The sequence below is a fragment of the Bombina bombina genome, chromosome 3, assembly GCF_027579735.1.
Source record: "Bombina bombina isolate aBomBom1 chromosome 3, aBomBom1.pri, whole genome shotgun sequence".
Taxonomy (NCBI): Eukaryota; Metazoa; Chordata; class Amphibia; order Anura; family Bombinatoridae; genus Bombina; species Bombina bombina.
Window position 1 is genome coordinate 807,859,105 of NC_069501.1, and position 25,711 is coordinate 807,884,815.

At 42.9% G+C, this 25,711-nt stretch overlaps 1 protein-coding gene across 1 annotated transcript in view; it reads right to left on the reverse strand.

Annotated features, from left to right (window-relative positions):
- GTPBP6 (GTP binding protein 6 (putative)) overlaps positions 1-25,711 on the reverse strand; it is a 94,567-nt gene that overhangs the window by 17,030 nt on the left and 51,826 nt on the right. Inside the window, exons 5-6 of the mRNA XM_053707746.1 lie at positions 25,521-25,591; positions 24,392-24,550 (exon numbers count right to left, since the gene is read on the reverse strand). Coding sequence (XP_053563721.1) covers positions 24,392-24,550; positions 25,521-25,591 — 230 coding nt within the window. The remainder of the gene's footprint in view (positions 1-24,391; positions 24,551-25,520; positions 25,592-25,711) is intronic.

A 25,711-nucleotide genomic window follows, 5' to 3' on the forward strand; every position in this document is an offset into this window, starting at 1 on the left:
AATTGTTCTACTCCCGAGAGTAATTGCTTTTCTCAAGCAGGAACACACATCACATCGGCTATTCTGATAGCTCCAGCATGGCCATGCAGAACTTGGTATGCGGATCTGGTTCAAATGTCCAGTGTTCCACCGTGGTGTCTTCCTTGACGTCCAGATCTGTTATCACAAGGACCATGCTTTCATCAAAATCTTCAATCTTTAAAATTGACTGCTTGGAGATTGAACTGTTATTTACTTCTCAAAGGGTTTTTTTCAGATTCAGTGGTTGATACTCTAATTCAGGCTCATAAACCTGTTACCAGGAATATATATAATAAGGTATGGAATATTTTTCTTTCATGGTGTGATGAAATAGGGTTTTGTGAGCATTCGTTTAGAATTCCTAGAATTCTGCAATTTCTTCAGGATAGTCTGGATAAGGACATGTCAGCTAGTGCTTTAAAAGGCCAAATTTCTGCTCTTTTTGATTAATTCTATAGGAAGAGTGCTAGGCTTCCAGATATTCAAGATTTCCTTCAAGCTCTATGCAGAATCAGACCGGTTATAAAGCCTATTGCCCCTCCATGGAATCTCAACTTGCTTTTGAGAGTTTTACAAGCTCATCAGTTTGAACCTATGCATGAGTTTGACATTCACTTATTGTCCTGGAAGGTATTATTTCTTTTCACTACTACTTCTGCCAGGAGAGTATCTGAATTAGCTGCTCTTTCTTGTGCTATATTTTTTTTTCATATCAGGATAAGGTGGTACTGCGTACGCATTATAGTTTTTTTTTGTTCAAAGTGGTAACTTCAGAGAATATTAAACAGGAGATTGAAGTTTCTTCATTATGTCCAAACCCAAAGAATTCAAAGGAACGTTTACTGCATAATTTAGATGTGGTTAGAGCTTTGAAATATTATCTGCAAGCTACTAGGCAGTTTAGGCAATCTTCAAAAAATATAAGGGTCAGAAAGCTACAGCTGCTTCTCAAGCCTCTTGGTTAAAGAGTTTGATTAATACATCTTACTTGGAGTCAGGACAGTCTCCTCCTTTACGTATAACAGCTGTAGTGGATTAGATTTGCAAGGCAGCAAATTGGTCGGCCTTACAAACTTACTAAATTTTAACATTTTGATGAGTTTTCCTCTAGGTGCTTGCCCTTATTTTTGTCCCACCCATTTTTTGTCGACTCCACAGCTTGGGTATTTGTTCCCAATAGTAAGGACTTGTAGACTCTCACCACCTTAAGAAAGAAAACAGAATTTATGCTTACCTGATAAATTAATTTCTTTCTTAGTGGTGCGAGTCCACAAGACCCAATCACGTTTCTTTGTTTATTTCTTTCTAGTTGGCAGCATTTCTTGTTTTTATCTCATTTACCCTACTCTGTCTTTCCTGCTTTCTGTTTCTCTTTCTACTTGGCTATAAAATGGACTTAGAGGTACAGGGAAGTGAGAGGAATTAAAAGCTATGGTTAGGGTGTTTTTGCCTCCTCCTGGTAGACAGGTGCTGAATTCCCAATAGTAAGGAGTCATGGACTCTCACCACCCAGAAAGAAATTAATTTATCAGGTAAGCATCAATTATGTTTTTAAAAAAAAACAGAATTTATGCTTACCTGATAAATTACTTTCTCCAACGGTGTGTCCGGTCCACGGCGTCATCCATTACTTGTGGGAATATTCTCTTCCCCAACAGGAAATGGCAAAGAGCACAGCAAAATCTGTCCATATAGCCCCTCCTCAGGCTCCGCCCCCCAGTCATTCGACTGACGGTTAGGAGAGAAAAAGGAGAAACTATAGGGTGCCGTGGTGACTGTAGTGTATAGAGAAAGAAATTTTTCAAACCTGATTAAAAAACCAGGGCGGGCCGTGGACCGGACACACCGTTGGAGAAAGTAATTTATCAGGTAAGCATAAATTCTGTTTTCTCCAACATTGGTGTGTCCGGTCCACGGCGTCATCCATTACTTGTGGGAACCAATACCAAAGCTTTAGGACACGGATGAAGGGAGGGAGCAAATCAGGTTACCTAAACGGAAGGCACCACGGCTTGCAAAACCTTTCTCCCAAAAATAGCCTCCGAAGAAGCATAAGTATCAAATTTGTAGAATTTGGCAAAAGTGTGCAGAGAAGACCAAGTCGCTGCCTTACATATCTGATCAACAGAAGCCTCGTTCTTGAAGGCCCATGTGGAAGCTACAGCCCTAGTAGAGTGAGCTGTGATTCGTTCAGGAGGCTGCCATCCGGCAGTCTCATAAGCCAATCGGATAATGCTTTTCAGCCAGAAAGCAAGAGAGGTAGCAGTAGCTTTTTGTCCTCTCCTCTTACCAGAGTAAACGACAAACAAAGATGAGGTTTGTCTAAAATCCTTTGTTGCTTCTAAATAGAACTTAAAAGCACGAACAACATCTAAATTGTGTAACAAACGTTCCTTCTTTGAAACTGGATTAGGACACAGAGAAGGAACAACTATCTCCTGGTTAATATTCTTGTTGGAAACAACTTTCGGAAGAAAACCAGGCTTAGTACGCAAAACGACCTTATCTGAATTGGTCTGAAGGTTCCCTCTTTTTTGGGAACTACAAACAGGTTTGAGTAAAACCCCTGACCTTGTTCCACAGTTGGAACTGAGTGTATCACTCCCATCTTTAACAGGTCTTCTAAACAATGGAAGAATGCCTGTCTCTTTATTTGGTCTGAAGATAAGTGAGACATGTGGAACCTTCCCCTTGGGGGCAGTTCCTTGAATTCTAGAAGATAACCCTGAGAGACTATTTCTAGTGCCCAGGGATCCGGAACATCTCTTGCCCAAGCCTGAGCAAAGAGAGAGAGTCTGCCCCCTACTAGATCCGGTCCCGGATCGGGGGCTACCCCTTCATGCTGTCTTGGTAGCAGCAGCAGGCTTCTTGGCCTGTTTACCCTTGTTCCAGCCTTGCATTGGTTTCCAAGCTGGTTTAGCCTGGGAAGCGTTACCCTCTTGTCTAGAGGCTGCAGAGTTAGAAGCCGGTCCGTTCCTGAAATTGCGAAAGGAACGAAAAACAGAATTTATGTTTACCTGATAAATTTCTTTCTCCAACGGTGTGTCCGGTCCACGGCGTCATCCTTACTTGTGGGATATTCTCTTCCCCAACAGGAAATGGCAAAGAGCCCAGCAAAGCTGGTCACATGATCCCTCCTAGGCTCCGCCTACCCCAGTCATTCGACCGACGTTAAGGAGGAATATTTGCATAGGAGAAACCATATGGTACCGTGGTGACTGTAGTTAAAGAAAATAAATTATCAGACCTGATTAAAAAACCAGGGCGGGCCGTGGGCCGGGCACACCGTTGGAGAAAGAAATTTATCAGGTAAACATAAATTCTGTTTTCTCCAACATAGGTGTGTCCGGTCCACGGCGTCATCCTTACTTGTGGGAACCAATACCAAAGCTTTAGGACACGGATGAAGGGAGGGAGCAAATCAGGTCACCTAAATGGAAGGCACCACGGCTTGCAAAACCTTTCTCCCAAAAATAGCCTCAGAAGAAGCAAAAGTATCAAACTTGTAAAATTTGGTAAAAGTGTGCAGTGAAGACCAAGTCGCTGCCCTACATATCTGATCAACAGAAGCCTCGTTCTTGAAGGCCCATGTGGAAGCCACAGCCCTAGTGGAATGAGCTGTGATTCTTTCGGGAGGCTGCCGTCCGGCAGTCTCGTAAGCCAATCTGATGATGCTTTTAATCCAAAAAGAGAGAGAAGTAGAAGTTGCTTTTTGACCTCTCCTTGTACCTGAATAAACAACAAACAAGGAAGATGTTTGTCTAAAATCCTTTGTAGCATCTAAATAGAATTTTAGAGCGCGAACAACATCCAAATTGTGCAACAAACGTTCCTTCTTTGAAACTGGTTTTGGACACAGAGAAGGTACGATAATCTCCTGGTTAATGTTTTTGTTAGAAACAACTTTTGGAAGAAAACCAGGTTTAGTACGTAAAACCACCTTATCTGCATGGAACACCAGATAAGGAGGAGAACACTGCAGAGCAGATAATTCTGAGACTCTTCTAGCAGAAGAAATCGCAACTAAAAACAACACTTTCCAAGATAATAACTTAATATCAACGGAATGTAAGGGTTCAAACGGAACCCCCTGAAGAACTGAAAGAACTAAATTGAGACTCCAAGGAGGAGTCAAAGGTTTGTAAACAGGCTTGATTCTAACCAGAGCCTGAACAAAGGCTTGAACATCTGGCACAGCTGCCAGCTTTTTGTGAAGTAATACCGACAAGGCAGAAATCTGTCCCTTCAGGGAACTTGCAGATAATCCTTTTTCCAATCCTTCTTGAAGGAAGGATAGAATCCTAGGAATCTTAACCTTGTCCCAAGGGAATCCTTTAGATTCACACCAACAGATATATTTTTTCCAAATTTTGTGGTAAATCTTTCTAGTTACAGGCTTTCTGGCCTGAACAAGAGTATCGATAACAGAATCTGAGAATCCTCGCTTCGATAAAATCAAGCGTTCAATCTCCAAGCAGTCAGCTGGAGTGAAACCAGATTCGGATGTTCGAACGGACCCTGAACAAGAAGGTCTCGTCTCAAAGGTAGCTTCCAAGGTGGAGCCGATGACATATTCACCAGATCTGCATACCAAGTCCTGCGTGGCCACGCAGGAGCTATCAAGATCACCGACGCCCTCTCCTGATTGATCCTGGCTACCAGCCTGGGGATGAGAGGAAATGGCGGGAACACATAAGCTAGTTTGAAGGTCCAAGGTGCTACTAGGGCATCCACTAGAGCCGCCTTGGGATCCCTGGATCTGGCCCCGTAGCAAGGAACTTTGAAGTTCTGACGAGAGGCCATCAGATCCATGTCTGGAATGCCCCACAGGTGAGTGACTTGGGCAAAGATTTCCGGATGGAGTTCCCACTCCCCCGGATGCAATTTCTGACGACTCAGAAAATCCGCTTCCCAATTTTCCACTCCTGGGATGTGGATAGCAGACAGGTGGCAGGAGTGAGACTCCGCCCATAGAATGATTTTGGTCACTTCTTCCATCGCTAGGGAACTCCTTGTTCCCCCCTGATGGTTGATGTACGCAACAGTTGTCATGTTCTCTGATTGAAACCGTATGAACTTGGTCCTCGCTAGCCGAGGCCAGGCCTTGAGAGCATTGAATATCGCTCTCAGTTCCAGAATATTTATCGGTAGAAGAGATTCTTCCCGAGACCAAAGACCCTGAGCTTTCAGGGATCCCCAGACCGCGCCCCAGCCCATCAGACTGGCGTCGGTCGTGACAATGACCCACTCTGGTCTGCGGAACGTCATCCCTTGAGACAGATTGTCCAGGGACAGCCACCAACGGAGTGAGTCTCTGGTCCTCTGATTTACTTGTATCTTCGGAGACAAGTCTGTATAGTCCCCATTCCACTGACTGAGCATGCACAGTTGTAATGGTCTTAGATGAATGCGCGCAAAAGGAACTATGTCCATCGCCGCTACCATCAACCCGATCACTTCCATGCACTGAGCTATGGAAGGAAGAGGAACGGAATGAAGTATCCGACAAGAGTCTAGAAGTTTTGATTTTCTGGCCTCTGTTAGAAAGATCCTCATTTCTAAGGAGTCTATAATTGTTCCCAAGAAGGAAACCCTTGTTGACGGGGATAGAGGACTCTTTTCCACGTTCACTTTCCAGCCGTGAGATCTGAGAAAGGCCAGGACGATGTCCGTGTGAGCCTTTGCTTTCGAAAGGAAGCGCCACGAACTGGTAATGTTTGTCCAGGAATGCGAACCTTAGGAACCGATGATGTTCCTTGTGGATAGGAATATGTAGATACGCATCCTTTAAATCCACCGTGGTCATGAATTGACCTTCCTGGATGGAAGGAAGAATAGTTCGAATGGTTTCCATCTTGAACGATGGAACCTTGAGAAACTTGTTTAAGATCTTGAGATCTAAGATTGGTCTGAACGTTCCCTCTTTTTTGGGAACTATGAACAGATTGGAGTAGAACCCCATCCCTTGTTCTCTTAGTGGAACAGGATGAATCACTCCCATTTTTAACAGGTCTTCTACACAATGTAAGAACGCCTGTCTTTTTATGTGGTCTGAAGACAACTGAGACCTGTGGAACCTCCCCCTTGGGGGAAGTCCCTTGAATTCCAGAAGATAACCCTGGGAGACTATTTCTAGCGCCCAAGGATCCAGAACATCTCTTGCCCAAGCCTGAGCGAAGAGAGAGAGTCTGCCCCCCACCAGATCCGGTCCCGGATCGGGGGCCAATATTTCATGCTGTCTTGGTAGCAGTGGCAGGCTTCTTGGCCTGCTTTCCCTTGTTCCAGCCTTGCATTGGTCTCCAAGCTGGCTTGGCTTGAGAAGTATTACCCTCTTGCTTAGAGGACGTAGCACTTTGGGCTGGTCCGTTTTTACGAAAGGGACGAAAATTAGGTCTATTTTTCGCCTTGAAAGGCCGGTCCTGAGGAAGGGCGTGGCCCTTACCCCCAGTGATATTGGCAGCTGTAGCCAGGTTTGAACTCACAACCTTTGGATTGGGAGGCAGTTGACCTAGCCACTGGGCCACAACAACCCCAGCGCTCTGCGCGCCACAATAGCAAACCCAGAATTCTTAGCCGCTAACCTAGCCAATTGCAAAGTGGCGTCTAGGGTGAAAGAATTAGCCAATTTGAGAGCATTGATTCTGTCCATAATCTCCTCATAAGGGGGAGAATCACTATCGAGCGCCTTTATCAGCTCATCAAACCAGAAACATGCGGCTGTAGTGACAGGGACAATGCATGAAATTGGTTGTAGAAGGTAACCCTGCTGAACAAACATCTTTTTAAGCAAACCTTCTAATTTTTTATCCATAGGATCTTTGAAAGCACAACTATCTTCTATGGGTATAGTGGTGCGTTTGTTTAAAGTAGAAACCGCTCCCTCGACCTTGGGGACTGTCTGCCATAAGTCCTTTCTGGGGTCGACCATAGGAAACAATTTTTTAAATATGGGGGGAGGGACGAAAGGAATACCGGGCCTTTCCCATTCTTTATTAACAATGTCCGCCACCCGCTTGGGTATAGGAAAAGCTTCTGGGAGCTCCGGCACCTCTAGGAACTTGTCCATTTTACATAGTTTCTCTGGGATGACCAACTTTTCACAATCATCCAGAGTGGATAATACCTCCTTAAGCAGAATGCGGAGATGTTCCAACTTAAATTTAAATGCAATTACATCAGGTTCAGCCTGTTGAGAAATGTTCCCTGAATCAGTAATTTCTCCCTCAGACAAAACCTCCCTGGCCCCCTCAGATTGGGTTAGGGGTCCTTCAGAGATAATAATATCAGCGTCGTCATGCTCTCCAGTAACTAAAACAGAGCAGCCACGCTTACGCTGACAAGGGTTCATTTTGGCTAAAATGTTTTTGACAGAATTATCCATTACAGCCGTTAATTGTTGCATAGTAAGGAGTATTGGCGCGCTAGATGTACTAGGGGCCTCCTGAGTGGGCAAGGCTCGTGTAGACGAAGGAGGGAATGATGCAGTACCATGCTTACTCCCCTCACTTGAGGAATCATCTTGGGCATCATTGTCATTATCACATAAATCACATTTATTTAAATGAACAGGAATTCTGGCTTCCCCACATTCAGAACACAGTCTATCTGGTAGTTCAGACATGTTAAACAGGCATAAACTTGATAATAAAGTACAAAGAACGTTTTAAAATAAAACCGTTACTGTCACTTTAAATTTTAAACTGAACACACTTTATTACTGCAATTGCGAAAAAACATGAAGGAATTGTAAAAAATTCACCAAATTTTCACCACAGTGTCTTAAAGCCTTAAAAGTAATGCACACCAAATTTGGAAGCTTTAACCCTTAAAATAACGGAACCGGAGCCGTTTTAACACTTTAACCCCTTTACAGTCCCTGGTATCTGCTTTGCTGAGACCCAACCAAACCCAAAGGGGAATACGATACCAAATGACGCCTTCAGAAAGCCTTTTCTAAGTATCAGAGCTCCTCTCACATGCGACTGCATGCCATGCCTCTCAAAAACAAGTGCGCCACACCGGCGCGAAAATGAGGCTCTGCTTATGCCTAGGGAAAGCCCCAGAGAAATAAGGTGTCTAATACAGTGCCTGCCGATATTATAATATCAATATACCCAGATAAAATGATTCCTCAAGGCTAAATATGTTTTAAAACTGAATCGATTTAGCCCAAAAAAGTCTACAATCTTAATAAGCCCTTGTGAAGCCCTTATTTACCATCGTAATAAAATATGGCTTACCGGATCCCATAGGGAAAAATGACAGCTTCCAGCATTACATCGTCTTGTTAGAATGTGTCATACCTCAAGCAGCAAGAGACTGCACACTGTTCCCCCAACTGAAGTTAATTGCTCTCAACAGTCCTGTGTGGAACAGCCATGGATTTTAGTTACGGTGCTAAAATCATTTTCCTCATACAAACAGAAATCTTCATCTCTTTTCTGTTTCTGAGTAAATAGTACATACCAGCACTATTTCAAAATAACAAACTCTTGATTGAATAATAAAAACTACAGTTAAACACTAAAAAACTCTAAGCTATCTCCGTGGAGATGTTGCCTGTACAACGGCAAAGAGAATGACTGGGGTAGGCGGAGCCTAGGAGGGATCATGTGACCAGCTTTGCTGGGCTCTTTGCCATTTCCTGTTGGGGAAGAGAATATCCCACAAGTAAGGATGACGCCGTGGACCGGACACACCTATGTTGGAGAAATTAGACTTATTCTTAGCCTTGAAAGGCCTATCCTGTGGGAGGGCATGGCCCTTCCCCCCAGTGATGTCTGAAATGATTTCTTTCAATTCTGGCCCAAAAAGGGTCTTACCTTTGAAAGGGATATTAAGCAATTTTGTCTTGGAAGATACATCCGCCGACCAAGACTTTAGCCAGAGCGCTCTGCGCACCACAATTGCAAACCCTGAATTTTTCGCCGCTAATCTCGCTAATTGCAAAGCGGCATCTAAAATAAAGGAATTAGCTAACTTAAGTGCGTGAATTCTGTCCATGACTTCCTCATATGGAGTCTCCATATTAAGCGACTTTTCTAGTTCATCGAACCAGAAACACGCCGCCGTAGTGACAGGAATAATGCACGAAATTGGTTGGAGGAGGTAACCTTGCCGAACAAAAATCTTTTTAAGCAAACCCTCCAATTTTTTATCCATAGGATCTTTGAAAGCACAATTGTCCTCAATGGGAATAGTCGTGCGTTTGGCTAGGGTAGAAACTGCCCCTTCAACCTTAGGGACTGTTTGCCATGTGTCCTTCCTGGGGTCGACCATGGGGAACAATTTCTTAAATATAGGAGGTGGGACAAAGGGTATGCCTGGTTTCTCCCACTCCTTATTCACTATGTCCGCCACCCTTTTAGGGATCGGAAAGGCATCAGGGTGCACCGGGACATCTAAGAATTTGTCCATCTTGCACAATTTTTCTGGAATGACCAAAGAGTCACAATCATCCAGAGTAGATAGCACCTCCTTAAGTAATGCGCGGAGATGCTCTAACTTAAATTTAAACGTCACAACATCAGGTTCTGCCTGTTGAGAAATTCTTCCTGAATCTGAAAGTTCTCCCTCCGACAAACCCTCCCTCACTGCCACTTCTGACTGGTGTGAGAGTATGACAGATAAACTATCGTCAGCGCCTTCTTGCTCCACTGTATTTAAAACTGAGCAATCACGCTTTCTCTGAAATGCTGGCATTTTGGATAAAATATTAGCTATGGAATTATCCATTACTGCTGTTAATTGTTGCATAGTAACAAGCATTGGCGCGCTAGATGTACTAGGGGTCGCCTGCGCGGGCATAACTGGTGTTGACACAGAAGGAGAGGATGATGAACTATCCCCACTACCTTCATTTGAGGAATCATCTTGGGCAACCTTATTAAATGTGACAGTACTGTCCTTACTTTGTCTGGACGCTATGGCACAATTATCACATACATTTGAAGGGGGGACCACCTTGGCCTCCATACATACAGAACATGTTCTATCTGAAGGTACAGACATGTTAGACAGGCTTAAACAGGCTAATAATGCAAAAAAAACGTTTTAAAACAAAACCGTTACTGTCTCTTTAAATGTTAAACAGAGCACACTTTATTTCTGAATGTGTGAAAAACTATGAAGGAAATATCCAATCTTTACCAAATTTTCACCACAGTGTCTTAATGCTTTAAAAGTATTGCATCCCAATTTTCAAGCTTTTAACCCCTTAAATGAGGAAACCGGAGCCGTTTAATCAAATAACAATTTTTAACCCCACTACAGTCCCAGCTACAGCGTTTGCTGCGACTTCACCTGTCCTTAGGAGTTATACGATACCAAATTAAGCCTTCCAGGAACATTTTCAATGATCACCAGACCCTCTCACATGCAGCTGCATGCACTGCATCCAAAAGAAACTGCGCAATTATGGCGCGAAAATGAGGCTCTGCCTACTATAGTGAAAGGCCCTTCCTGACTGGAAAGGTGTCTAAACAACTGCCTGGCGCCTAAAAACGTTCCCCCACAATAAAAGTTTTATAAATCACCTCAGATTTCATAAAAAACTTAAATAAAGCAATCGATTTAGCCCACAAGAGTGTCAACCAGTGTATAGCCCAAAATAAGCCTTCATTCTGTTAAGAGTCTAAGAAAATGGCTTACCGATCCCCAGGAGGGAAAATGACAGTCTTCTAGCATTACACAGTCTTGTTAGAAAATGGACTAGTCATACCTTGAGCAGAAAAGTCTGCTAACTGTTCCCCCCAACTGAAGTTCTCTGGGCTCAACAGTCCTGCGTGGGAACAGCAATTGATTTTAGTTACTGCTGCTAAAATCATACTCCTCTTTTAAACAGAACTCTTCATCCCTTTCTGTTTTAGAGTAAATAGTACAAACCGGCACTATTTTAAAATAACAAACTCTTGATAGCAGAATAAAAAACTACAACTAAACACCACATACTCTTCACCATCTCCGTGGAGCGGCAAAGAGAATGACTGGGGGGCGGAGCCTGAGGAGGGGCTATATGGACAGCTTTTGCTGTGCTCTTTGCCATTTCCTGTTGGGGAAGAGAATATTCCCACAAGTAATGGATGACGCCGTGGACCGGACACACTAATGTTGGAGAAAAAACATTTTTACCTTATGTGTTTAACCCCTGGTGCACAGGTGTAGTATTTGGCTCTACAGATGTGGATATGGCCACATTCAGTGTTAAACATTCACTAAAAAATAAAAAAAGTATGAACATAATTAGCATTAGCAAGGCATGAGACAACATGCTAGATCTAATGATGTATTCAAAGCAAAGATTAGCCTGAAAATAGTTGTTTAAATATGAAAGGACCAGTAAATACAGTAGATTTGCATAATCAACAAATTCATGATAAGACACTGCAATAGCACTTAGTCTGAACTTCAAATTAGTAGATTTTTTCAGTTATATCTATTTCCACTGCCACTGCATCATGTGACAGCCACCAGCCAATCACAAATGCATGTATATACGTATATTCTATGAATTTTTGCACATGCTCAGTAGGAGCTGGTGACTCAAAAAGCATAAATATAAAAAACATAATTTATGCTTACCTGATAAATTCCTTTCTTCTGTAGTGTGATCAGTCCACGGGTCATCATTACTTCTGGGATATTAACTCCTCCCCAACAGGAAGTGCAAGAGGATTCACCCAGCAGAGCTGCATATAGCTCCTCCCCTCTACGTCACTCCCAGTCATTCGACCAAGGACCAACGAGAAAGGAAAAGCCAAGGGTGAAGTGGTGACTGGAGTATAAATTAAAAAATATTTACCTGCCTTAAAACAGGGCGGGCCGTGGACTGATCACACTACAGAAGAAAGGAATTTATCAGGTAAGCATAAATTATGTTTTCTTCTGTTAAGTGTGATCAGTCCACGGGTCATCATTACTTCTGGGATACCAATACCAAAGCAAAAGTACACGGATGACGGGAGGGATAGGCAGGCTCTTTATACAGAAGGAACCACTGCCTGAAGAACCTTTCTCCCAAAAATAGCCTCCGATGAAGCAAAAGTGTCAAATTTGTAAAATTTGGAAAAAGTATGAAGCGAAGACCAAGTTGCAGCCTTGCAAATCTGTTCAACAGAGGCCTCATTCTTAAAGGCCCAAGTAGAAGCCACAGCTCTAGTGGAATGAGCTGTAATCCTTTCAGGAGGCTGCTGTCCAGCAGTCTCATAAGCTAAACGAATTATGCTACGAAGCCAAAAAGAAAGAGAGGTAGCAGAAGCTTTTTGACCTCTCCTCTGCCCAGAGTAAACGACAAACAGAGAAGACGTTTGTCGAAATTCCTTAGTTGCCTGTAAGTAAAATTTTAGAGCACGGACTACATCCAGGTTGTGCAGTAGACGTTCCTTCTTCGAAGAAGGATTTGGGCATAAAGAAGGAACAACAATCTCTTGATTGATATTCCTGTTAGTAACTACCTTAGGTAAGAACCCAGGTTTAGTACGCAGAACTACCTTATCCGAATGAAAAATCAAATAAGGAGAATCACAATGTAAGGCTGATAACTCAGAGACTCTTCGAGCCGAGGAAATAGCCATTAAAAATAGAACTTTCCAAGATAACAACTTTATATCAATGGAGTGAAGGGGTTCAAACGGAACGCCCTGTAAAACATTAAGAACAAGGTTTAAACTCCATGGTGGGGCAACCGTTTTAAACACAGGCTTAATCCTGGCCAAAGCCTGACAAAAAGCCTGGACGTCAGGAACTTCTGACAGACGTTTGTGTAACAGAATGGACAGAGCTGAGATCTGTCCCTTTAATGAACTAGCGGATAAACCCTTTTCTAAACCTTCTTGTAGAAAAGACAATATCCTAGGAATCCTAACCTTACTCCAAGAGTAACCTTTGGATTCACACCAATATAGGTATTTACGCCATATCTTATGGTAAATCTTTCTGGTAACAGGTTTCCTAGCCTGTATTAAGGTATCAATAACTGACTCAGAAAACCCACGTCTTGATAAAATCAAACGTTCAATTTCCAAGCAGTCAGCTTCAGAGAAGTTAGACTTTGATGTTTGAAGGGACCCTGAATCAGAAGGTCCTGTTTCAGAGGTAGAGACCAAGGTGGACAGGATGACATGTCCACCAGATCTGCATATCAAGTCCTGCGTGGCCACGCAGGTGCTATTAGAATCACTGATGCTCTCTCTTGTTTGATTCTGGCAATCAATCGAGGAAGCATCGGGAAGGGTGGAAACACGTAAGCCATCCTGAAGTCCCAAGGTGCTGTCAGGGCATCTATCAGGACTGCTTCTGGATCCCTGGATCTGGACCCGTAACGAGGAAGCTTGGCGTTCTGTCGAGACGCCATGAGATCTATCTCTGGTTTGCCCCAACGTCGAAGTATTTGGGCAAAGACCTCCGGATGAAGTTCCCACTCCCCCGGATGAAAAGTCTGACGACTTAAGAAATCCGCCTCCCAGTTCTCCACTCCCGGGATGTGGATTGCTGACAGGTGGCAAGAGTGAGACTCTGCCCAGCGAATTATCTTTGATACTTCCATCATAGCTAGGGAGCTTCGTGTCCCTCCCTGATGGTTGATGTAAGCTACAGTCGTGATGTTGTCCGACTGAAACCTGATGAAACCCCGCGTTGTCAACTGGGGCCAAGCCAGGAGGGCATTGAGAACTGCTCTCAATTCCAGAATGTTTATTGGCAGGAGACTCTCCTCCTGACTCCATTGTCCCTGAGCTTTCAGAGAATTCCAGACGGCACCCCAACCTAGAAGGCTGGCGTCTGTTGTTACAATTGTCCAGTCTGGTCTGCTGAATGGCATCCCCCTGGACAGATGTGGCCGAGAAAGCCACCAAAGAAGAGAATTTCTGGTCTCTTGATCCAGATTCAGAGAAGGGGATAAGTCTGAGTAATCCCCATTCCACTGACTTAGCATGCACAGTTGCAGTGGTCTGAGGTGTAGGCGTGCAAAGGGTACTATGTCCATTGCCGCTACCATTAAGCCGATTACCTCCATGCATTGAGCCACTGACGGGTGTTGAATGGAATGAAGGGTGCGGCAATCACTTTGAAGTCTTGTTAACCTGTCCTCTGTCAGGTAAATCTTCATTTTTACAGAATCTATAAGAGTCCCCAGGAAGGGAACTCTTGTGAGTGGAACGAGTGAACTTTTCTTTTCGTTCACCTTCCATCCATGTGACCTTAGAAATGCCAGTACTAACTCTGTATGAGACTTGGCAGTTTGAAAGCTTGAAGCTTGAATCAGAATGTCGTCTAGGTATGGAGCTACCGAGATTCCCCGCGGTCTTAGTACCGCCAGAAGAGCACCCAGAACCTTTGTGAAGATTCTTGGAGCTGTAGCCAATCCGAATGGAAGAGCCACAAACTGGTAATGCCTGTCTAGGAAGGCAAACCTTAGGTACCGGTAATGATCTTTGTGAATCGGTATGTGAAGGTAAGCATCTTTTAAATCTACAGTGGTCATGTACTGACCCTCTTGGATCATAGGTAAAATTGTCCGAATAGTCTCCATCTTGAACGATGGAACTCTTAGGAACTTGTTTAGGATTTTTAAGTCCAGGATTGGTCTGAAAGTTCCCTCTTTTTTGGGAACCACAAACAGATTTGAGTAAAACCCCTGTCCCTGTTCCGATCGTGGAACTGGGTGGATTACTCCCATTAACAAGAGCTCTTGTACGCAGCATAGAAACGCCTCTTTCTTTGTCTGGATTGTTGACAACCTTGACAGATGAAATCTCTCTCTTGGAGGAGAGGATTTGAAGTCCAGAAGGTATCCCTGAGATATTATTTCTAGCGCCCAGGGATCCTGGACATCTCTTGCCCAAGCCTGGGCGAAGAGAGAAAGCCTGCCCCCCACTAGATCCGATCCCGGATCGGGGGCCCTCAATTCATGCCGTTTTAGGGGCAGCAGTAGGTTTACTGGTCTGCTTGCCCTTGTTCCAGGACTGGTTAGGTTTCCAGCCTTGTCTGTAGCGAGCAACAGCTCCTTCCTGTTTTGGTGCAGAGGAAGTTGATGCTGCTCCTGCTTTGAAATTACGAAAGGAACGAAAATTAGACTGTCTAGTCTTAGTTTTGGCTTTGTCCTGAGGCAGGGCATGGCCTTTACCTCCTGTAATGTCAGCGATAATCTCTTTCAACCCGGGCCCGAATAAGGTCTGCCCTTTGAAAGGTATATTAAGCAATTTAGACTTAGAAGTAACATCAGCTGACCAGGATTTTAGCCACAGCGCCCTGCATGCCTGAATGGCGAATCCTGAATTCTTCGCCGTAAGTTTAGTTAGATGTACTACGGCCTCCGAAATGAATGAATTAGCTAGTTTAAGGACTCTAAGCCTGTCCGTAATGTCGTCCAGAGTAGCTGAACTAATGTTCTCTTCCAGAGACTCAATCCAGAACGCCGCTGCAGCCGTGATCGGCGCAATGCATGCAAGGGGTTGCAATATAAAACCTTGTTGAACAAACATTTTCTTAAGGTAACCCTCTAATTTTTTATCCATTGGATCTGAAAAGGCACAGCTATCCTCCACCGGGATAGTGGTACGCTTAGCTAAAGTAGAAACTGCTCCCTCTACCTTAGGGACCGTTTGCCATAAGTCCCGTGTGGTGGCGTCTATTGGAAACATTTTTCTAAATATCGGAGGGGGTGAGAACGGCACACCGGGTCTATCCCACTCCTTAGAAACAATTTCAGTAATTCTCTTAGGTATAGGAAAAACCTCAGTACTCGTCGGTACCGCAAAATATTTATCCAACCTACACATTTTCTCTGGTATTGCAACTGTGTTACAATCATTCAGAGCCGCTAACACCTCCCCTAGTAATACACGGAGGTTTTCCAGTTTAAATTTAAAATTTGAAATATCTGAATCCAGTCTGTTTGGATCAGAACCGTCACCCACAGAATGAAGTTCTCCGTCCTCATGTTCTGCAACCTGTGACGCAGTGTCTGACATGGCCCTAATATTATCAGCGCACTCTGTTCTCACCCCAGAGTGATCACGCTTACCCCTTAGTTCTGGTAATTTAGCCAAAACTTCAGTCATAACAGAAGCCATATCCTGTAATGTGATTTGTAATGGCCGGCCAGATGTACTCGGCGCTACAATATCACGCACCTCCCGAGCGGGAGATGCAGGTACTGGCACGTGAGGCGAGTTAGTCGGCATAACTCTCCCCTCGTTGTTTGGTGAAATTTGTTCAATTTGTACAGATTGACTTTTATTTAAAGTAGCATCAATACAGTTAGTACATAAATTTCTATTGGGCTCCACTTTGGCATTGCAACAAATGACACAGGTATAATCCTCTGAATCAGACATGTTTAACACACTAGCAAATAAACTTGCAACTTGGATACAATTCAATTAAAAACGTACTGTGCCTTTAAGAAGCACAGAAAATCTATGACAGTTGAAAATTAATAAATTGAAGAGTTATAGCCTCAATCCTTGTAAACAACACAACTTTAGCAAAGGTTTAATCCCAATAGCAAAGATACATTCTGAAAGCAGGAAACAATTACAGAATAAACGTTTTTTTTTTTGTTTTTTTTTATCACAGTCAACTATAATTCTCACAGCTCTGCTGAGAGAAATTACCTCCCTCAAAATAAGTTTGAAGACCCCTGAGTTCTGTAGAGATGAACCGGATCATGCAGGAAATACAATGAGCTGCTGACTGAAATAACTGATGCATAGAAAAAGCGCCAAAAACCGCCCCTCCCCCTCACACACAGCAGTGAGAGAGAACAGAAACTGACAGAAAAAGATTAAGCAACTGCCAAGTGGAAAAATGGTGCCCAAACATTTATTCACTCAGTACCTCAGCAAATGAAAACGATTTTACATTCCAGCAAAAACGTTAAACATAATTTCTAGTTATTAAACAGCTTTATGTATTTCTTACAGTGTAATTCTAGTGAAGTACCATTCCCCAGAATACTGAAGTGTAAAGTATACATACATGACATTATATCGGTATGGCAGGATTTTCTCATCAATTCCATTGTCAGAAAATAAAAGCTGCTACATACCTCTATGCAGATTCATCTGCCCGCTGTCCCCTGATCTGAAGTTTACCTCTCCTCAGATGGCCGAGAAACAGCAATATGATCTTAACTACTCCGGCTAAAATCATAGCAAAAACTCTGGTAGATTCTTCTTCAAACTCTGCCAGAGAGGTAATAACACACTCCGGTGCTATTTTAAAATAACAAACTTTTGATTGAAGATATAAAACTAAGTATAATCACCATAGTCCTCTCACACCTCCTATCTAGTCGTTGGGTGCAAGAGAATGACTGGGAGTGACGTAGAGGGGAGGAGCTATATGCAGCTCTGCTGGGTGAATCCTCTTGCACTTCCTGTTGGGGAGGAGTTAATATCCCAGAAGTAATGATGACCCGTGGACTGATCACACTTAACAGAAGAAAGACTGTGCATATTTTATGAATGGAAGTAAATTGAAAAGTTGTTTAAAATCGCATGCTCTATCTGAATCATGAAGTTTAATTGTGACTTGAGTGTCCCTTTAAGGCAATACATGTAAGCTTTTAGTTTCTATAAAATAATGGGCACCTACGTGTTGAAACCTGGGTTTCCCCTTATTTAATTTATTTTGCTGACAACAATTAGGAACAGAAATAAAACAGATAACAAAATGTCCAACACAGATCTGCGCAAACAATGACTGTGTGGAATATGACAATATTAAAAAGTAACTCACTAAAAGGGTTTCCCCTCAGCCATTATTTACAATGTTCAGTGTTTGGACACTTTATTGCCTGTTTTATATCTGCCTCTAATTGCCCTCAGCAGAATAGATTAAAAAAGGGAAATCTAGGGTTCACCATCACATCACTCATTACTTTATAGAAACTCAGTGCAATTAGAAAACTCACAATTATCAGAGTTAAATTATGGTAAAAGGTTATAAAATAGATAATGAAAGTATATTGCAAAGTTTTTACTACGTAGAATTTATTAAGTTTTTACAACGTAGAATTTATTATTTTTATATGCACAATAGGCCAGCAAAAGGGGGGGGGGATAATTTGTCAGAAAAAAATCTAGTGCTTATTTGAAATTCAGAGTACGGTATGTATTATCGCATTGCCTTTTAATTATGCACTTGTTAATGATGCGATTCTATTGTTTTTAATGATCCTTTAATGTCCCTTCAAATACAAAATTACATTAATCTCTCCCTAGAATTTGCTAGCCTCAGGTTTCTTGCTGTGCCATCACTTGTAGCTGTAACCCTAGATATGCTTTGCATCATGAAGTTGAAAAAACATAATTTATGCTTACCTGATAAATTCCTTTCTCCTGTAGTGTAGTCAGTCCACGGGTCATCCATTACTTATGGGATTATATCTCCTCCCTAACAGGAAGTGCAAGAGGATCACCCAAGCAGAGCTGCTATATAGCTCCTCCCCACTACGTCATACCCAGTCATTCGACCGAAACCAAACGAGAAAGGAGAAACTATAGGGTGCAGTGGTGACTGGAGTTTAATTTAAAATTTAGACCTGCCGTAAAAACAGGGCGGGCCGTGGACTGACTACACTACAGGAGAAAGGAATTTATCAGGTAAGCATAAATTATGTTTTCTCCTGTTAAGTGTAGTCAGTCCACGGGTCATCCATTACTTATGGGATACCAATACCAAAGCTAAAAGTACACGGATGACGGGAGGGACAGGCAGGACCTTTACACGGAAGGAACCACTGCCTGAAGAACCTTTCTCCCAAAAACAGCCTCCGAAGAAGCAAAAGTGTCAAATTTGTAAAATTTTGAAAAGGTGTGAAGTGAAGACCAAGTTGCAGCCTTGCAAATCTGTTCAACAGAGGCCTCATTTTTAAAGGCCCAAGTGGAAGCCACAGCTCTGGTAGAATGAGCTGTAATTCTTTCAGGAGGCTGCTGTCCAGCAGTCTCATAGGCTAAACGTATTATGCTACGAAGCCAGAAGGAGAGAGAGGTAGCCGAAGCCTTTTGACCTCTCCTCTGTCCAGAATAAACGACAAACAGGGAAGAAGTTTGTTGAAAATCTTTAGTTGCCTGTAAATAGAATTTCAGGGCACGGACGACGTCCAGATTGTGCAGAAGTCGTTCCTTCTTTGAGGAAGGATTAGGGCACAATGAAGGAACAACAATCTCTTGATTGATATTCTTGTTAGTGACTACCTTAGGTAAGAACCCAGGTTTAGTACGCAGAACTACCTTGTCTGAATGAAAAATCAGATAAGGAGAATCACAATGTAAGGTTGATAACTCAGAGACTCTTCGAGCCGAGGAAATAGCCATTAGGAACAGAACTTTCCAAGATAACAGCTTGATATCAATGGAATGAAGGGGTTCAAACGGAACACCCTGTAAAACGTTAAGAACTAAGTTTAAGCTCCATGGCGGAGCAACAGATTTAAACACAGGCTTAATCCTGGCCAAAGCCTGACAAAAAGCCTGAACGTCTGGAACTTCTGACAGACGCTTGTGTAAAAGAATGGACAGAGCTGAGATCTGTCCCTTTAACGAACTAGCAGATAAACCCTTTTCTAAGCCTTCTTGTAGAAAAGACAATATCCTAGGAATCCTAACCTTACTCCATGAGTAACTCTTGGATTCGCACCAATGTAAGTATTTACGCCATATTTTATGGTAAATTTTCCTGGTAACAGGTTTCCTAGCCTGTATTAAGGTATCAATCACTGACTCCGAGAATCCACGCTTTGATAGAATCAAGCGTTCAATCTCCATGCAGTCAGCCTCAGAGAAATTAGATTTGGATGTTTGAAAGGACCCTGAACCAGAAGGTCCTGTCTCAGAGGCAGAGACCATGGTGGACAGGACGACATGTCCACTAGATCTGCATACCAGGTCCTGCGTGGCCACGCAGGCGCTATAAGAATCACCGATGCTCTCTCCTGTTTGATCCTGGCGATCAGTCGAGGAAGTATCGGGAAGGGTGGAAACACATAAGCCATGTTGAAGACCCAAGGCGCTGTCAGAGCATCTATCAGAACCGCTCCCGGGTCCCTGGACCTTGATCCGTAACAAGGAAGCTTGGCGTTCTGGCGAGACGCCATGAGATCCAGATCTGGTTTGCCCCAACGCCGAAGCAGTTGTGCAAATACCTCCGGGTGAAGTTCCCACTCCCCCGGATGAAAAGTCTGGCGACTTAGGAAATCCGCCTCCCAGTTCTCCACGCCTGGGATGTGGATCGCTGACAGGTGGCAAGAGTGAGACTCTGCCCAGCGAATTATCTTTGAGACTTCCATCATCGCTAGGGAACTCCTTGTCCCTCCCTGATGGTTGATGTAAGCCACAGTCGTGATGTTGTCCGACTGGAACCTGATGAACCTCAGAGTTGCTAGCTGAGGCCAAGCCAGAAGAGCATTGAGAACTGCTCTTAATTCCAGAATGTTTATTGGAAGGAGACTCTCCTCCTGAGTCCATGATCCCTGAGCCTTCAGGGAATTCCAGACAGCGCCCCAACCTAGTAGGCTGGCGTCTGTTGTTACAATTGTCCAGTCTGGCCTGCTGAAGGGCATCCCCCTGGACAGATGTGGCCGAGAAAGCCACCATAGAAGAGAATCTCTGGTCTCTTGATCTAGATTCAGCATAGGGGACAAATCTGAGTAATCCCCATTCCACTGACTTAGCATGCACAATTGTAGTGGTCTGAGATGGAGGCGTGCAAAAGGTACTATGTCCATTGCCGCTACCATTAAGCCAATTACCTCCATGCATTGAGCCACTGACGGGTGTTGAATGGAATGAAGGACACGGCAAGCATTTAGAAGTTTCGTTAACCTGTCTTCTGTCAGGTAAATTTTCATTTCTACAGAATCTATAAGAGTCCCCAAGAAGGGAACTCTTGTGAGTGGCAATAGAGAACTCTTTTCTACGTTCACCTTCCACCCATGCGACCTTAGAAATGCCAGAACCAACTCTGTATGAGACTTGGCAGTCTGGAAACTTGACGCTTGTATCAGAATGTCGTCTAGGTACGGAGCTACCGAAATTCCTCGCAGTCTTAGTACCGCCAGAAGAGAGCCCAGAACCTTTGTAAAGATTCTTGGAGCCGTGGCTAACCCGAAGGGAAGAGCTACAAACTGGTAATGCCTGTTTAGGAAGGCAAACCTTAGGTACCGATAATGATCCTTGTGAATCGGTATGTGAAGGTAGGCATCCTTTAAATCCACTGTGGTCATGTATTGACCCCTTTGGATCATAGGTAAGATTGTCCGAATAGTTTCCATTTTGAACGATGGAACTCTTAGGAATTTGTTTAGGATCTTTAAGTCCAAAATTGGTCTGAAGGTTCCCTCTTTTTTGGGAACCACAAACAGATTTGAGTAAAACCCTTGTCCGTGTTCCGACCGCGGAACTGGATGGATCACTCCCATTAGTAAAAGGTCTTGTACACAGCGTAGAAACGCTTCTCTCTTTAACTGGTTTGCTGACAACCTTGAAAGATGAAATCTCCCTTTTGGAGGAGAAGCTTTGAAGTCCAGAAGATATCCCTGAGATATGATCTCTAACGCCCAGGGATCCTGGACATCTCTTGCCCAAGCCTGGGCGAAGAGAGAAAGTCTGCCCCCCACTAGATCCGTTTCCGGATCGGGGGCCCTCACTTCATGCTGTCTTAGGGGCAGCAGCAGGTTTTCTGGCCTGCTTGCCCTTGTTCCAGGACTGGTTAGGTTTCCAGCCCTGTCTGTAGCGAGCAACAGTTCCTTCCTGTTTTGGAGCTGAGGAAGTTGATGCTGCTCCTGCCTTGAAGTTACAAAAGGCACGAAAATTAGACTGTCTAGCCCTTGGTTTGGCTTTGTCTTGAGGCAGGGCATGGCCCTTACCTCCAGTAATGTCAGCGATAATTTCTTTCAAACCGGGCCCGAATAATGTCTGCCCTTTGAAAGGTATGTTAAGCAATTTAGATTTAGAAGTCACATCGGCTGACCAAGATTTAAGCCACAGCGCTCTGCGCGCTTGAATGGCGAATCCTGAATTGTTAGCCGTAAGTTTAGTTAAGTGTACTACGGCATCGGAAATAAATGAATTAGCTAGCTTAAGGACTCTAAGCTTGTCTGTAATCTCATCCAATGTAACTGAGTTAATGGTCTCTTCCAGAGACTCAAACCAGAATGCCGCCGCAGCCGTGACAGGCGCAATGCATGCAAGGGGTTGTAATATAAAACCTTGTTGAACTAACATTTTCTTAAGGTAACCCTCTAACTTTTTATCCATTGGATATGAAAAAGCACAGCTATCCTCCACCGGGATAGTGGTGTGCTTAGCCAGAGTAGAAACTGCTCCCTCCACCTTAGGGACCGTCTGCCATAAGTCCCGTGTGGTGGCGTCTATTGGAAACATTTTTCTAAATATAGGAGGGGGAGAAAAGGGCACACCAGGTCTATCCCACTCCTTGTTAATAATTTCTGTAAGCCTTTTAGGAATAGGAAAAACGTCAGTACACGTCGGTACCGCAAAATATTTATCCAGCCTACACATTTTCTCTGGAATTGCAACCGTGTTACAATCATTCAGAGCCGCTAATACCTCCCCTAGCAATACACGGAGGTTCTCAAGCTTAAAATTTAAAATTTGAAATGTCTGAGTCCAGTTTACTTGGATCAGATCCGTCACCCACAGAATGAAGCTCTCCGTCCTCATGTTCTGCAAATTGTGACGCAGTATCAGACATGGCTCTAATATTATCAGCGCACTCTGTTCTCACCCCAGAGTGGTCGCGTTTACCCCTAAATTCTGGCAATTTAGATAATACTTCAGTCATAACATTAGCCATGTCTTGCAAAGTGATTTGTATGGGCCGCCCTGATGTACTTGGCGCCACAATATCACGCACCTCCTGAGCGGGAGACGAAGGTACTGACACGTGAGGAGAGTTAGTCGGCATAACTTCCCCCTCGTTGTCTGGTGAAATTTTCTTTACATGTACACTTTTATTTAAAGTAGCATCAATGCAATTAGTACACAAATTTCTATTGGGCTCCACATTGGCCTTTAAACATATTGCACAAAGAGTTTCCTCTGTGTCAGACATGTTTAACAGACTAGCAATGAAACTAGCAAGCTTGGAAAATACTTTTGAAATAAATTTACAAGTAATATAAAAAACGTTACTGTGCCTTTAAGAAGCACCAATAAACTGTCACAGTTGAAATCACAATGAACCAAATTTGTTATAGCAACCAAATTTTCACAGTAAATGTATTAAGTTAGCAAAGGATTGCACCCACCAGCAAATGGATGATTAACCCCTTAATACCCAAAAAACGGATAACAGAATATAAACGTTTTATCACAGTCAAAAGCACAGTCTCACAGGTCTGCTGTGAGTGATTACCTCCCTCAAAACTAGTTTTGGAGACCCCTGGGCTCTGTAGAGACGTCCTGGATCATGGAGGAAGGAATAGGAAGACTGTGACTGAATTCTTACTGCGCAAGAAAGCGCCAAAATAGGCCCCTCCCACTCATATTATAACAGTGGCGAAGCTCAGTAAACTGAATTTATTCATAAATAAACGACAGCCATGTGGAAAAATAATGCCCAAATTTTTTTATCACCAAGTACCTCAGAAAAAAACGATTAACATGCCAGTAAAACGTTTTAAAATAAAATTATGAAATGATACTAATAAGCCTGCTGCTAGTCGCTTTCACTGCAGTGGGGGCTCAAATATAAGTTAAATGTATACAGTATTTTCTTAGTGAAGTTCCATTCCCCAGAAATACCTCAGTGTAATATACATACATATCAGCCTGATACCAGTCGCTACTACTGCATTTAAGGCTGCACTTACATTATATGGGTATTAGCAGTATTTTCTCAGTCAATTCCATTCCTTAGAAAATAATATACTGCAACATACCTCCTTGCAGGTGAACCCTGCCCGCTGTCCCCTGTTCTGAAGTTACCTCACTCCTCAGAATGGCCGAGAACAGCAAATGGATCTTAGTTACGACCGCTAAGATCATACACAAACTCAGGTAGATTCTTCTTCTAATGCTGCCTGAGAAAAAACAACACACTCCGGTGCTGTTTAAAATAACAAACTTTTGATTGAAGATATAAAAACGAATTTTAATAACCACAGTCCTCTCACACGTCCTATCTATTAGTTAGGTGCAAGAGAATGACTGGGTATGACGTAGAGGGGAGGAGCTATATAGCAGCTCTGCTTGGGTGATCCTCTTGCACTTCCTGTTAGGGAGGAGATATAATCCCATAAGTAATGGATGACCCGTGGACTGACTACACTTAACAGGAGAAAACTAAATGTTACGTGTATGTATTAAACAGAGCGGATAAAACGGCAAGCCAGCCTTTTACTCACCACAGTTGGTATATCCCATTACTGAGATTATGGGAAACTCCCTTCGACGTCGCTGGGTCCTGAGAAGGTTTCTCTTTTTCCTAAGCTTCTCTAATGCATGTTTAATCTTTAGCTCTCTTTCTTTAAGCAGTCTCTGCTGGACTTCTGTGAATGTCTCGCCTAGTCAAGTTTAGAAAATATTTGTGGTTACCTTGGATAGAAGTGTTAAAATTGAAATGTGCATGGGTGCATTTCAGTTTTGAATACAAACAGGTTTGTAATATACTGCCTTTACCAAAATACTTTAATAAAAGTGATTATACTGTGATTGTCCCTAGCAAGAGCATTCAAAGACGACTCCTTGTTAGAGAGTCAGCAGTTGCTTGTATGACACAAATTCTTCACTGATTCATACTACCGCCTGCTCTTTGAGCAGGCACCGTGTTTGAATACTGATCCTCTAGTATCATTTAGTATATGTACGTATGAAACAGTAACACCTTTTACTAAAGGCATTTTTCCTAATGGAAGTATAATGCAAAAATGCTTCTATTTAAAACTGAAATCCACATGTGCACAACATTTAATTTAAATTTAATTAAAACCTTAAGAATGAACATGGGAAATAGATTTTTGGGAGCCATCCAGTATATGAAGAAGCCAGTCGTGCAATATTTGAGGAACCATGGTAGTAATATAAGATATAGGTAAGTATTTAGAGGGGAATACACATTTTTATGAGCCAGAACCACAGTTTTAAGGAGTTCTGACTCCATGGCTCTTGGTGGTGTTGTCAAGCCCTGATATAATATTGTCAGTATATTACAAGATAATGATATTAATATACAAAACACAAGTCCCACATCTACATTTAATAGACCTACAATCTGCTTATATTCCTAACAGTTATCAGCATCATTTCTTTAATGAGGCACTTTTGTGCATTTCATATAACAATTACATTTGTGCACCAGACTGGTAGCACGGCACTCCTGACTGGCTCACACACACTCAGGAACTGCAATGTAACATTAGCTCTCTCATAGTTAAACACAGTAACAAGCATTAATTTAATAATAAAAGTCCTGTAACAATACATTAGAATGTCCCTTTCATATTAACTCACTAAAGCAAACAAGTGACTCATTACCTGAGCCCATTATATATCTTGATCCCCCTCCTTGTTGATCCATGTGAGCCAACTCATTTTTTAGGTTAGACCTACATTAAAAAGATTATAACAATACAAAAGTTTAAACAAATACTTGACAGGGTTTTAGTTGGCCCCTAATCAGTACATATGGAGAATATCGACACTGGAAACCTGCTAATGAATGTGAA